Below are 15,559 nucleotides of genomic sequence, written 5' to 3' on the forward strand. Positions count from 1 at the left end.
TCTTAAGGCTTATCCTCTCGAGGTTCCGCAGAGCCAATCTCAGCTGACGGTTGGTTGAGAGGCGAGGTACACTTGGACACACCTCCAGTACATGGCTCAACACTCATATATAGAGACAAGCAACCATTCACACTCTCGCTGTGAAGCAACCGTGCTAACCGCTGCGTTGCCGTGCCGGCCTTCCCATGATTCACCACCAAGCAAATTGAAAAGTGGTCGAGACCAAAGAGCCAAAAGAAAAAGCACAAACTTTCTCACGGTACATTACACATTTCTATATCACACCCCAAACACGACTCACTTTAAACACAGTCTAATTGTTTTTTTCTTAGAAAGGCCACAGTATGTATTATTAATTGGTTTTAAGGTCTCTAACAAAAGGCCACTTTAAAAACTTTAGCAACACTTTCATTGACTGATTTAACACGAATTATACAAAAAACATAATGTGTGTTGATGAAAGTAAATCCTGAGTTTGTTAAACCTGCATTAAGAGCTACGAGGCTCCTTTAGCTCTCAGCCTCGACAGCAGCATCTCGTTCTTCCAAACACCCCTGATGATAAAAAACAGACATAAAATCACTGTGGTAAAGAAAATATGGACTTCTACTTTTTTATGACCTAATATACAGTGAAGCAATCCTGTTTCCAGCCTGATTAATTACATATATGTCTGTAATGGTGTACATGTTGACTGATAACACACAGTGACAAGAGCTGCAGTACAGAAATGTTAAAGATGTGTTTGAGGTAGTTTACAAATATATTTTTACTCTGTAAATGCTGTTGTGGAGTTAAAGTATAAAGTAGCATCAAATGGAAATACTAATACAAGTGAAGTAAAAGTACCTCAAAATTGTACTTAAGTAAAGTACAAGTACCTCAACCTGTACTACAGTAAAGTACAAGTACCTCAAACTGTACTACAGTAAAGTACAAGTACCTCAAACTGTACTACAGTAAAGTATAAGTACCTCAAACTGTACTATATTAAAGTACAAGTACCTCAAACTGTACTATAGTAAAGTACAATGAGCTGAAACTCACTATAAAGCTCCATAAAGCTGAGAGGAGCTGCAGAGTCTCTGATCATTCTCTGTAGGTTCATCACTACGACACACACACACACACACACACACACACACACACACACAAACACACACACACACACACACACATCACACACTGACAGTGAAGACACTCAGCATCATGAAGGAGCCTCATGTCCTCTAATAAATGACAACATCCTGATTTGAGCAATAAGTATTTTACATGTTTAATCCATTTTTCACTTTGTGTATGTGGATAGAAACCTTTCAAAGTCTGGTTTTTATTTGGTTTTAGTTTAGTTTCCTTCTTGGAAAAATAGCATAGCAAGATGGGTAATGAATATTTTTCATCATAGTTTTAGTTTGAAGTGAAACACAGCGGGGTGGAAAGGATTATTTAAGAATTCACAAAATCAAAACACACAATTGCACTGAGCTTTCTTATTTGTCATGAAAACATTTGTCTGCTTTGTATTAGAGTCACATTTCCTCTCTTTTTTTGGGTTCAACGTGTTCATTGAAGACCACAGTTAAAACATTTAGTACAAATATAAAGACTTTAAATGTGAAACTGGGGTCTTTGGCTCCAAATTCATCACTTTTTTTTTTTTTATGTTTCCTCAGACCTGCTTCTAGACAGTCAAGTAGACTTTGTCCAACTTTAACACTGGAAAGTCCTCCTTTCTTTCAAAGAGGAAGAAGGGGAAGTGGGGGGGGGGGGGGTTCTCTGGAAGTCAAAACTGCTTATTCAGTCCACTTTTCCACCGTTCCTAAATGGGGAAATAAAGAGGCCAGTGTGTTATTACTCTTCAACATTAAATGTGACTGGTCGCTGCCTTTTTCACCACAGCCCAGCGTGGCACAGGAACTTTTATACGCAGCCGTACACCATCCGCAGTAGCCTGAGGCCTGGAAGAACCTCTCCCCAGTAAAAGTGGAGAGCAAGAAATAAGTGGCTCAATTATGTGTGTGTGTGTGTGTGAGAGAGAGAGAGAGTGAGAGTGCCAGAGCTGGACTGGAAATAAAGAGCTGAATTCAGCTGGCTGTTGGTCGTAAGCTGGCCTCCACATGTTGTAAAAAATACAGACGCAAAGCAGAAGCAGGTTACTGCAGGGCACGGAGCGAGAAAGACTTTCTTTGTGTGTCATGTGCTTTTAGTGAAGTAAAGAGCAGCAGTGAGTCATAGAGCGGTGAGTACATGTCTGATGCTGCTGAGCTTTGTTTTTCTCAGCACTGTTTGCCTGTCTTTATATTTATTAATATATTCACATGCTAACTTTGCTCCTGTCTATTTCCAGCCTCGTCCGTCTCTCTACAATCCAGTCTCTCCACTTGGTGAAGATGTAGTCTGTTTGATCTCCATGGAGATGTCCCCAAACACAGTCTCCTCTGCTTTGTTGCCATGGCCACTGTGGTTTCTGTTCCTCCTGACCCCCATCACCCAGACGACGAGCTCTGCCCCCACTCCTGAAGCTCGTCTGCCCCTCAACACCACGCTGCTGTTCGACAGCGGCGCCCCGGGCTTCAACCTGCGGAACTGCAGCTGCTCTGCACCGGTCCGGGACTGTGACGAGGCTCTGGCCAACTCGCTGTGCAGATGCCACACTGTGCTGCGCTCCGCTCTGCCCCCTGCTGGCCTCAGAGAGCCTGGACAGCTCACTGTCTGGGTGAAGGAGCCCTGGGTCCTCGAGGAGCTGGTGAACAGGAGCACGATCGGCCATCTGCAGTTGTCTTTTTGTGGAATGAAACCGGTGGACAGTCAGTACCTGGCTCTGCTCGGTCTGCAGACCCTCAGGATCCACAGCGCAGCCCCCGAGGCGCCCTACCCCGACCAGGAAATTACAATCTCCCCTTCAGCAGGGGTTGCAGCGGAGGTGGAGGCCCTCTCCTTTGACTTCTCCTCCTCCCTCCACATGACCTTTCTGGATGTAGCAGTGCTGAACGGACTTTCCTCACTGAAGGCGTACAGCGTGGTTGCACCACCTGCTCCCACCCTTTCCCAACACTTCCCCCACCTGGGAGTCCCGCCCACCTTTGATCCACCATCCTCTGCTACTCATGATGACTCAGCGGACCCCAGTGAGCAGGCTGCAGAGCCCCTGCCCCAAATGCTCATCACATTTGTCTACTAACACTAAAGTACAAGTGACGGCTGATGACAGGAATTATTTACAACACAGCTGGATGTCGGAAAGTTGCACCTCTGACATAATCTCTGTGGAATATATATGAACTTCTTGCATGACCGGCTGCTGTACTCTGACTGTGGCCTGAATGTGTCTTTGAAAGAAGAGAGGTTGACTGATTTATAGTATTTTCTTCAGAGTTATAACTCGTACACATGTGCTGCACTCCTGCTGCTGTTTCTCCAAACCTTCACAGAGGAAATCCTGCTCTCGTTTGGGAGTGAGTTTGCACCAGCGACAACTTCACATCTAACTAAAGCATATTTTTTTGGCGATGTTGATTTGTTAAGCGGAGGGCGACAGTGACCCTCATCCTGACGTTGATGCTTTGCTATTTGTTGTGTAACTGCTGCACGTTCAGTAAGAGCTTCAACACCATGAGAGAGTGTTTACAGACATATAAACTGCGTCATATTCTTGTTATGGCTTTTTACAGCGGAGGGTTTTTTACATGCACTCACACAATTTGATTACTAATGTTAATCCCACTTTGTTATTGTACACCCAAGAAGATTCTGATGATTTATAGATTAGGTAAAAGCCATTAATACTTTATGGTTAACCAGATTTTATTTGATCATAATGCCCCATTAACTCCATAATAATAAATGCTTGTATCTCTAATAATTAAAGCATTAGAATATGAGTTATTAATGATAAACAAATCCCTTTCAAGTACGGCTCTGTATAAGTGGTGCCTTAACAGAAAATGGTACCAAATATGTCTCTTAAAAATCTGGCAACCCAAAACGTATTAATGTTTTTAAAATTATTTTTAAATCTATAAAGAATTTCTCAATTATTAATGACGCTATTAGAGTTACAACTTATTGGTGCCTTATTAAAAAATGGTATCAAAGCTCAATGGAAATTCAATCTTAACCTGGCAACTCAAACTATGAACTTATTAATGGCTTCTAACTGATGTATAAATGATTGATTAATGATTTATTAACTAAAACTAGAGCTGCATTGATTAGCAGATTTCTTAATTAGTCAATGGACAGAAAATGTATCACTAACTATTAAGACATTTCTGGTTGCAGCTTCTTAAATGAGAATATTTTCTGGTTTCTTTAGTCTTTTTTTTATATAGTTAAACTGAACATCTTTTGGTTGTGGACTTAAAAAATACCAAGCGACTAAATGGTTAACAGAGAAAGTAATCAACAGAATAATCAATAGAGAAAACAATCATTAGTTTCAGCCCTAACTAAAACCATTAGTCATTAGTCATTAGAAACTCTTCATAAAGGAATGCTTTATTAGAAAGTGGCACCCAGATGTTTTCATAGCCACGAATGACTCAATGGAAAATGAGCTCATACAGATACAGTAAAAAGCAAGCAGTAAATGGGATAAAGTGTTAACATGGTTCAGTATTCCAGCTATGGCATCAAAGTTTGTAAGACTGGATGAAAACTAATAGCTTTTACTGTATAAGGAGAGCTTAACGATACTGCAGATGTGCTCGTTAGCTTTAGCTTTTCTCTGTATGTGCATGTGTTTAAAACCGCAGGTAGCTGAACGCCACACCGGCTCTGGTTCCACTTGACATTTTTAAGATTGATTTTGCAGATCAAATCTCTTCATATCCACATCTGGTTCCCCCGTAAATGTTTGTCTCTGCGTAACGTCTCCCAACATTTGATCCAGAACATCCGACGGCAGCAGTTTTGAGCAAAAACAGGTTTCTTTAACAGACCTGTCACCCAACGCTATCCGGCGTGATCGGATATCACGCGGTTGACGAGAGTAACTGTAGCCACGATTGTCCAGACAGACAGGGTGCGTCCCTATGTGCCATCTGCTAGAACAATATCCGAGACAAACCGCACGCCTGCTCCCAGAGAGCCGTGAGATGTTCCAGATCCACGCTCCCAGCTGCCAAGTGGGTGTTAGCTCTTTATCCTCCGTTCCCACGCAGGTGTTGTCAGATATATCAAGGCAGCGGGATAATGCGGCACCGTAGGGGACGAGGCCTCTGACCGAACCTTTTGGTTGCTTTTGTTTCACTTGAGTAAGATATACAGATGGGTGACAAGTGAAAGGAAAAAATAGAATAAATGAGACAAATGCAGATGCGTCCATACAAGACTGTTTGAGGACTATCAAAGATGAACGCTATGAGCATGGTTGCATCTATGAGAAGGACAACTGAAAATGACGTAACACTGAGCAATAGGGTTGGGTATCGCTTTAAAAAATTACGATGCCAGTACCAACTGAGTACTTCATTAGATACCCATTCAACATTTAGGTCTCTCTGTATCGTGTGTAACAGGCGTGTAGTGTAGACACACTTTAGAGCGTTTAGGTGGCATCTTGGCTGCTGAACTGCTAAGCACTCTAACTCAAATTCACCACGACTTCACCACCACAGACGGGTTGTAGCTGCTGTGGCAGTGGACCAATCACATGTTGCATTAAATCCAAGAACTCTTGCTGTTGATTGGCTGTGAGCAAGTCCATACAAATAGTCATATTTTCTAGCTGTGGGTGCAAAAAGGATCCATTGCAGGTATCGATTGACGGGAGATGTTTCCATACTACTTGGTATCCATTTTTTCCGGTTGATACCTTAAAGGTATTGAGTACCGATACCCAGCCCTGCTGAGTGCTGAAGGTTGACTGCACGGTTTCCACGTTACTTTGTCTCTATCTGCTAACTTAATCGGCTAACATTATTGGCATTACTGACATTAACGTCAGCAGCAGATTTCAGGCTGATGTTATATAAAGAAACAAAAACAGAGCAGTTAAATTACTGAGAAGACTTCTCTGCTCTGTGATGGTGAATCAGCTGATTATTTTATCAGTTAATCAGTTAGTTGTTTGGTCTGTATAATGTCAGAAAATGGTGAAAATGTCTCAACAGTCCACAACCTGCAGTTTACTATCAAAACTAAAGAAACCATGAACAAAGAATCAATTATCAGAACAGCTTTTCTACCGATCAACTAATCAATGCAGCTGTGGTGAGAAGTGAAAGGTCACATTATATGTGCACATAAACTCTTTCAGTTGCATTTCTGCGTCTAGATTACAGAACATGTGGTGGGTCTCGTATTCCACCTGCTACATGTTGAAATACTGCAGAGTCCATTCTCACTGACTGACTGCGGGGGCCTGTTGGGGGGTGGGGGGGTGGACAAAGCAAAAAAGGACAGATTTCTCCTTCAGGGATCAATAGAGCGTCATAAAAAACAAAAAAAACAAGATGTACTGTGGCAGCTGACTGCAGCGAACGCCGGCTGGAACGAATCCAGAGAATCCAGAGCGAGGGTCAGAGAGCCTTGCACCAGAGCCTGCACCATACTGTTGTGTCTGGGAGGGAGCTTTGTGTCTTATTCTCCTTTTATTAAGGATATTTAAAGAACTAAATTATAGTTAAAAAAGCCGCTTGAAGTCAGGATATAAGGACAAACCGCTTCTGGCAAAAAAAAAGAAGCATAAGAGAAAGAAAACAAGACAAGGACTGTGCTGGTCTGCTGTGGTATGAGCTTGACTTGAGAGGCGCAGTAGGCTCACTGTTATGAAGGCTGCTGCGTTTTTCCAGCTGGTCTTATTGAGTGCAGATGTCCTAATAAAACAAGTTGTTTTGAAACTGGTTAAAATGGACGCCCAAGTGCACAAGAATCCAAGGGTTAGGATCCTCTCTCTCTCTCTCTCTCTCTCACCAGCCAGTCAGCCAGCCAGCCAATAACGTCTCGCTCTGTTTGGATCAAAACTTTCACTCCGGGTCGAGCTGGATGTTCAGTCGTTATAACCCACATAAAGTGAAGTTGGCAGAGCTCGGCGGAGGGGTAGAGGGAGGGAGTGAAAGGCGCGTTTAGTCCAAATCACAGCGGACCTGATTCGGTTAATCTACAGCTGTTTGTCAGAAGTCAGTCTGAATTTCCCCCTGAAGCTCTTGAACGTTCTGTTTTCGTCGCTGAATATATTATACTTTTTTGAAGTCACTTTAACCAAAATGAAAAAAGGAGTGAAGGAGGAAAGCTTGAATTAAGAAGTTGCATATGTAACAACTCTTTTTCTCTCTCTGGCTTCATGCTCTCTCTCTGTCTTTCTTTTTTTCTTTTTCTCTCTCTCTCTTTCGGCTTCCAGCTCATATCCTGTGAGAGACTTCGCTAAAGCTGCTCTCACAAACACGATCCGGGGCCAACACTTCTGTTCCGCAGATCACTTAGGAACAGCTCTGGGCCTGTGTGTCAGCAGTATATGTGTGTGTGTGTGTGTGTGTGTGTTTGTGTGTGTGTGTGTGCATAAGCATGTTCTTGCAGGCTCGTGCACACGGGTGTGTCTTTGTGTGTGTGTGCTTGCATTTCTATCTATCTGAAACCAATGATCATAGTTCATTCAGGTCAAAATGGCAGAACGCACCACGGCAGATGTAACGTGTTTATATATGTGTGTGTGTGTGTGTTGTGTATATCTCTGTCAGAGAAACAAAGCTGCAATGAAAACACGTTTCAACACTTTAATCAACTATCAGACTTGTCGCTAAAGCTTTGCATACGACTCCATAGATTACAGCACAACAAGCACCCAGGTTGCACCAACGCAACTCAGAATAAAGCGAATAAATGGTGATGTACAGGAAGCGTGTGACTTAAATCAATACAAGCAAAAAGCTGTGATGTTAGCGGCGCTCTACGTCACGCTTTCCATTTTTTACTGCACTCGATGGGAGAGTCAGCGCCACCAAGTGTTTACTTTGATGTACATTAATGCGCATTTTCGTTCATCAATTATATGAAATTTCCTTTCAAATTTACACTACTTTTGGATGGAAACCTGATTAGTGGTATATTTACACATCGAGCAGTCACAAAGCAACATTAGCTCATATCTGTAGTCGTGTCTTTGGCTTCCTGACGAAGGTAAATCCATTATTTACTTTAATCTGAGCTTTTAGTGTCGCTGAACTCCCGTTTCTTTTTGAAAACCTCCCGTAGGTTGAACTCGGCATCCTAACAGACCCACTATGACTAGACATGAAGAAACTTGCTAGCTTGGTGATATTACCGCTACAAACAACAGCACATAATGCATAACTCTCTGTAAGAGACACTTTCCATTAACAAAGAAAGAGTATTTGATGTGGTGAATAATACGTAACTGTCTAGTCCTTGATGATAATAATGCTACACCTGCTTTTCTGAACGTAATTTATACTAAAAACGTGCTCAAAGTCTAAAGATAGTAAAGTAAAAAAGATCTTATAGGGGAAAAACGATCAGGTAATGAATAGGTCTATTACGTAAAATTATCCCTTGCATTAATATCTTCCGGAAAAATCTATGCTAATAAATTTCCACTACGCTACATTGGGAAAACACGTGAGACTTGAAATGAAGCGCTTAGACTGCAAATATGTCGTGAGGGAAAGTGTTGAGTGTTTCCTCTCATTCACTTCAATACAGCGGTTCTGTGATTCTCTCACCATCTAGTGGCCAGCGACAGGAACTGCAGTTTAAAAAGATTTATATTCAAGTGGTTTAAACTTGACATCAGCTTTGTTTGAGTTTTATTACGCACTAAAAATCACTGAGTTCAAATTTTACCCGGTTTGGGTTAATATAGCTCCAACACAACATAATCCAGTAGCAAATATGTTGTTTTGATCCGATGTTACACACATAAATGTTTTGTTTCGTTGTACAAAACGATGTGCATTACACAACCAAAAGATACAAAAGTTATTAACAATCAATGATAATCTTTGACATGTAACTTTAAAAAGAGTAGAGTTGATTATAGCAAGGTTTAGTTTGGGTAAAATGACCCAACAGTAAAATAAAACTGAGTCTTGGATTGGCTCTCACGGTAACATTAACCCAATTTTTTTTTGTGTTTTTGCTTCGTTTTAAATTTAAACTCAGTGATCTTTACACAGTGAACTTTCAGGGTGACATCCTGCCTCTGACTGCACATTATTTCTGTGTTTTTAAGGCAGGATGGTGACTGTAACGTAAAACACAAGTTAACCGAAGGCTCTTTCTTTCTTTGTTGAATGGAAACACGTTTTATTATGCAACACTTTAGTTTCTCTGTAACTGCTTATAAATGCCATCTGGTCCAGGACATAAAACCAGACCGTGCAGAGTCAGTTTTCCATCTTCATAAATATATATATATATATATATTTTTTTTTTTAAAGTTCAACAATTCAAAGCTTTGTTTACGCCTTCCATGCACCTTTTGGTTGCCTTTAAGCTTAAATTCACACCCAGTATACAAGCACAGGAACAAACTGGGAGCCAGGAATCGCTCTCATCCGGTGAGTGGGGCGATTACACACCTCCACAAACCACCTTTTAATGGTTTTTAATAGTTTTCAGACAGAACGTTCAGTACAAGCTGTGAGTGAGACTTTACACCAGTGCTCCCATCAGCAGCGTCTGGAACATTTCACCACAAAATGGGTTCAAAATGAGCTCACTGGGTTTTTTGGGGTTTGACATCATTCTCTTGTGTCCTTTTCTTTCTTTCTTTCTTTCTTATTTTCTTCCTCTCTTGATCTTCATTACAGCACCTTACTGCACTCGCATCATCAGGGAATGTAATTATTCAAATGTAGAAGTTTGTTATGATCGTGTGTAAAAAAATAAATAAAAAAAAAAAACACCCCGAGATGATGATTTGAAACTTTTGAGATGTTTTTGGGCGACTTGTGAGTGAACATGTACTGTCGAAGGAACAGATTGTGTATTTGGAAAAAAGGATCGGCAGGTTTGATTTGTATATAATTTGGCTTATTTAAAGCAAATGTCATGGAGCTTATTTGTTTATCATGAAAGAGACGATGTGGGTTTGTTTTGTGTCCACAAACTTCTGTATAGTCTGAAGACAATAAACAAGGTTTTTAAAAGTTAATTTTGTGTTTTTTTTATTGTGTTTAATCTTTATTCTTTTATAACATCTTCACATTACAGCAGGGGTGAGTCTCTTTATTTAGTTTGTCTTTGTTGTCAGTTTTATTTTTTTTTATGTGAAGCAGCTGCTATAATTTCCTTTATGGATTAATAAAGTCATTACTGCCGATAATAGGAGGCCAAAACTCTGTAAATACATATATATTTTTTAGTTATTAACACATTTCCTCTTTGTTCTCCATGATACAAACTCATTTAATAATATTAGACAAAACAAGACAAAGAACATACCATCATATATCCAATATCAATAATATATTGATACTAATAATAATGATTTAAAAAAATGATATAATACTAAGTGATAATACATTACAAGAAATGAAAGCTGATTGTGAAACTAATAGAAAAAGGGAACTTTATATGTCATAACAATAATTCTCCTTACTCAGCATAATACTTAGAAAACACACTTCCCTTAATAAGCAAAGTGGAAAATAATAATGAATCTGAAAAATAATTCATGAAACTACTGACAGAAACTTTCATGAAAGGAAGAGCAGAAAACTTGAAGTCCAATAAAAATGCAATAACTTATATTTCTTTCCATCTACAGCAGAATATCTGAGAATCTGTTTTCTTGTCTTCTTTTTTAAGGAGAAAAATCAGAAACAGAAAGAATCAAATTTCCTCTTTATTTCATGATATTGCCAGAAAGATCCTCTTTTTTATTTATTCCTGTTAACTTTACATATATTTATACATTAAAAAGGATGTTGGCATTATTTTGGATTGCATAACAAGGACAGCTGGAAACCACCGGTGACGTTTGGTGAATGTTCAGTGAGCAGCAGCAGCAGGGTGCGGCTCACTGTATGCACGATCATTTCAGATAATAATGATGACAAAAAGAGTCTCTGATTAACAGGAATATTAACTCTATGTGTGCAGATGTGTTCATATATGATGCTGCAGCTGCTGGATGTTTTTTTCCTACATTTTCTCCAGTTCATCCAGGACCAGGACTAATTCATCTTTTAATGTTCCTGATGGGTGGACGCGGCTCTGCTGGTCATTCAGGTCGAGACCAGACAGAAAAACATCTTTAATGTCTTTTAAAATCTTAAAAACTTCAAATATTAATTTATTAGAAATGTTTTATGACTGTTTGACACGTTGCTTGTTTTATCATCCAACTTCTGACACTTTTCTATTTTATTCCCTGTTGTCTGTTTAATGATCTCTGATCTTTTTAATTGTTTTTAATGCACTTTAAAAACCTATAATAATAATATCAAACTCACCAATATTACTCTTGTACATAAAGTTACCATTTCTTTTTACTATATTTCTTTTTTTACTACTGTTGTTTTTATTGCTTTTGTACTTACTTATGATTTATTCTTCTTTATTGCTTCTAATGATGCTCTTTCTATTTTTACTGTCCACTTTGCTGCTTTGCAATAATGTAATAATGTCCCCTCCGTTGGACTAATAAATCTTATCTTATTTTTTTATTCTTCTTTCTGTTAAGCATTTTGCAACTTTGTTAAGAAAAGTACTACATAAATAAAGATTAGTATTACTTTTATTATTTTCCTGCTTTGACATAAAAATCAATTTGAAGAAAATTTGAATAACCATCTGATTCAAATCTAATTTATTTTAAAGAGCATGGGCAGGTAAAATAAGATGTGATTTCTTGTAATAATCAATATGAACAGGAGGAATAATTACAGAAATACAAGTTTAAATGTTCATTTGAGCTCCTGACTGATGTTTTGAGGCAGATGTGAGACAGCTGGATAGTTTTTAAGCATCGCTGCTACTGTGTGTTAAAATAAAAGTGGCAGATAATCAGAAATGATCAGTAATGAGTCCTTGAGGAGCAGCGTGCATCCCTGCAGGAATACTGAAATATTCCAGGGAATAGTCAGAGTCACTACAGACAGTTTATGTAATGCAATGACAGGAAGTCATGCTGCCTGTTCTCCTTCTCTCTCAGCGCCCTCTAGTGTTCTTTTATTAAAATAACAACACAAACGGTTTTTTTTTTAAACAAACTTTATTTCAGAAAACATCATGTACAAAATCAAGCAGACAAGTGCTCAACAGGCAATTCAATCAAGGGGTACAAGAAAATAATTTAACATTAAATACAGTAATAAATACATAGAATTGAAGAAGAAGAAAAATAAATAAATAAATAAATAGTGGGACTCATATATAAGGTGCATTGAAAACAAAAATTCAGCATTGCAAAAGGAAAAGGTTTACATTCTTCTTCTTCAAAGAGTTCTCTATATATATATATTGACAATGTTGTTACTGTTTGTTGTATTAATAAAAATCATTTTAATATATTCAACAAATACCAATGAATATCTGATGAAATTAGGGGTTACTTTCAAAAATCTACATTTGTGGATATTAAATGTACCAAACAAAATCAATAAATTAACAATAAATTCAGTTTTTTTTATCATTCTTGTGGTCAAAATAAACAATGACACTTTTACAAACAATTTTTAATAATACGTTTAGTTTTACACAGTACATATCTCTCAATTTGAGACCAGAAATGAAGTGAGTATGAACATTGATAGAATAAATGGGATATGGATTCAACCTCATTATTACAGAAGGTATAATTATTTTCAATGTGTAAACATTTAGATAAGTAAGAGTTAGTAACATATATATTGTGTAAAACTTTGATGTGAATTTGTATGGTAAAAGCCAAGCTATGCCAGTCAATGTCAGTAAAGTCGTTACTCATTTTCCTTTTTTCATAGAGTGCACTACGAATGTGTTTATTGTTACACTTACGATCCATAAAATCTATAATATTTACTAATAACAGATTCAATCCTTAGTACTTCTTGGAATTGCAGGTGACACTTCATTAGGTGAAGGCAGGGCGCGAGGTTTAGCTTTTATCACATAGTTCAATTCTTTACTTGTTACAGGAAAAGATTTATAAGAACACAAACAGCTCAAACTACCTCGTGACGTTTGGTAAGTGCGCCCTTAAACCGGCACACCCTTCAAAATAAGAGCTGCGATATTACAGATAATAATCAGGCGGGCAGCTCCGGTCCTCTGAAATGAGACCAACGTGGAAGTAACTTAAAACTGCATTCTATCAAAAGGCCACCAGGGGGCGACCGTTTTGGTGTCAAAAGGACTTCCGTCTCTATACAAGTCAATGGAGAATTCACCAACTTCTCACTTGATTTCTAACCTCAGTAAACGTTTTCAAAATGTGTTTATGGTCTCAATCGCTAGTTTAAAGCCTTCTTCAATGCAGTATGATGTTCATTTGGGACATTTTGGCCTCCCTGATTTTATATGTGACGATAAAGCAGGGTATGCATTAGGGCGTGGCTACGTCGTGATTGACAGGTTGATTGGTTCACAGGTTCAGGAGGGCGCCTCATGCTCCTCCTGATGCCCATATAAGTAGAATCCCTGTTTTTATTTTTAATAATGTAGAAAGTATGATTCTCTCACAGAGAGCTGCAACATATCATCATCTTTATTACTGATTAATCTGGGGATTATTTTCCCACTTAATCAAATGTTCCATAAAATGCCTGAAAATAGTGAAAAATGTGGAGCTGCAACAATCAGCCAGTCAATTCATTTTTAATTAATTTGGGCTTCTTTTTTTTTTAGCTATTATATCTTCTAGATGTCATTTAAATACTGCAAGGCACTCATACAGGCATTCATTGCACACTGAGTATTTTATTGTTATTTGTTACATATATATAGACATATATTTGTTTTACTAGTACAACTTTTGGGTACTTTTAGTAATATGTTTTTAGTTTTTCCATTGGATAGTTAGATCTATCTATCTATCTATCTATCTATCTATCTATCTATCTATCTATCTATCTATCTATCTATCTATCTATCTATCTATCTATCTATCCATCCATCCATCTATCTATCTATCTATCTATCTATCCATCCATCCATCCATCCATCCATCCATCCATCCATCCATCCATCCATCCATCCATCCATCCATCCATCCATCCATCCATCCATCCATCCATCCATCCATCCATCCATCTATCTATCTATCTATCTATCTATCTATCCATCCATCCATCCATCCATCTATCTATCTATCTATCTATCTATGACTATAGTTTAGTGATGCTGTCGTCACTACCAGCAGATGTTGTTCTGCAACATTGTTCATTTTGGAGGAAATGTTTGTTTTTTTCCTTCCTGATACTTTAATCAAAAACTCTTTGAAGTCAGCAGAGCAGGAACAAGGAAACCATAAAATAATGAGCTGCTATTTTTTTCCTACATGTCACTTTGGACAGTGGCTATGTTTTCTACTGCAGGGTTCCTCTTGTGGGTGGACGCAGTGCAAAACAAAAACATCTGCAGGTCCTGTGTACATATTAATAATTACACACACACACACACACACGTATTGTAGGAGGAGACACAATGTGCCATTTGTACATTTTTCATCAGCTGAGCACTTTGCTTTGCTCAGAGTTATGATGTTTTTCTCAACAAGGCCAACACAGTTTTTACTAAATTTGAAGCGTAAATGCATCAATGCATTCTTTAACTCAATCATATCTATATATAATATAATATAATATAGAATCTTTATAATCATATGAAAACTCTGCAGGATAAAGTTAGTGTTATCTCTTTATTGCTCTATCATTTGAATATTATCAACAACTTCCCCACTCTGTCCTGTCTGTGACACTCAGACCTGCATGTACTGTAAATCTTGAAAGTTGTATAAATAAATGTTATGTCAGAATTAAAACAATCAGATGCACGAGAAATAAAGATGATAACCTTTCTTTTAGTAGAATGACCAAATTTCTTCAATTCTTTCATTGAAAATAATGTTAGTTTCTCCCATTTTTTAAAATAATTATATAATAGCTTTTACCCCCTTTTTAAGCTGATAGAGATTTACTTCTGTTAAAGGTCACAATGAACTCAATTACATTAAACTCACCTGAATATTATTGTGCTAATAGTGCCAATGTTGAGCTGATACTGATATACTAATAAAGCTCATATCAATAACCTGATACAGCGATAGAAGAAATATTCGTATAGTTTACTTGAAAGTACATGTGACATATTAACAGTGGATCAGATGAATATGGAAGGAGTTACTCATAGTGATGAATAGTGATTATAACCCAACTCTAAAAATGGAAAACGTTGTGGTTTCTGAGGAAGAAAATGAAGGTTACCAACTTTCCACCTGCACTAACTGACTATTTTCCATAATCAACATATTCTACAAATGTGAAGTTAATAATTGTGTAGCATTCATGTTTCTGTCCACCTGCTGAATGTAAGTACAATATTCACTCTCTTTTTAGCTTCTGTTTTTACTCTCTATCAACTCCTGAGGGAAATATCTGGCTCTTGAAAAAGCACA

General features: G+C 38.1%; 1 protein-coding gene across 1 annotated transcript; it reads left to right on the forward strand.

Annotated features, from left to right (window-relative positions):
• Positions 1-2,348: 2,348 nt before the first annotated feature.
• Positions 2,349-3,181, forward strand: LOC133992657 (uncharacterized protein C21orf62-like). The gene has a single exon (XM_062431343.1). It carries the CDS (start codon positions 2,411-2,413, stop codon positions 3,179-3,181), a length of 771 nt encoding a protein of 256 aa, XP_062287327.1. The 5' UTR covers positions 2,349-2,410.
• Positions 3,182-15,559: the final 12,378 nt, after the last annotated feature.

Source organism: Scomber scombrus, chromosome 13, assembly GCF_963691925.1.
Source record: "Scomber scombrus chromosome 13, fScoSco1.1, whole genome shotgun sequence".
NCBI lineage: Eukaryota > Metazoa > Chordata > Actinopteri > Scombriformes > Scombridae > Scomber > Scomber scombrus.

What these genes read in the sequence shown, in the direction of transcription:
- LOC133992657 (XM_062431343.1), top strand. Translation starts at nt 2,411, where the DNA reads ATGGAGATGTCCCCAAACACAGTCTCCTCTGCTTTGTTGCCATGGCCA.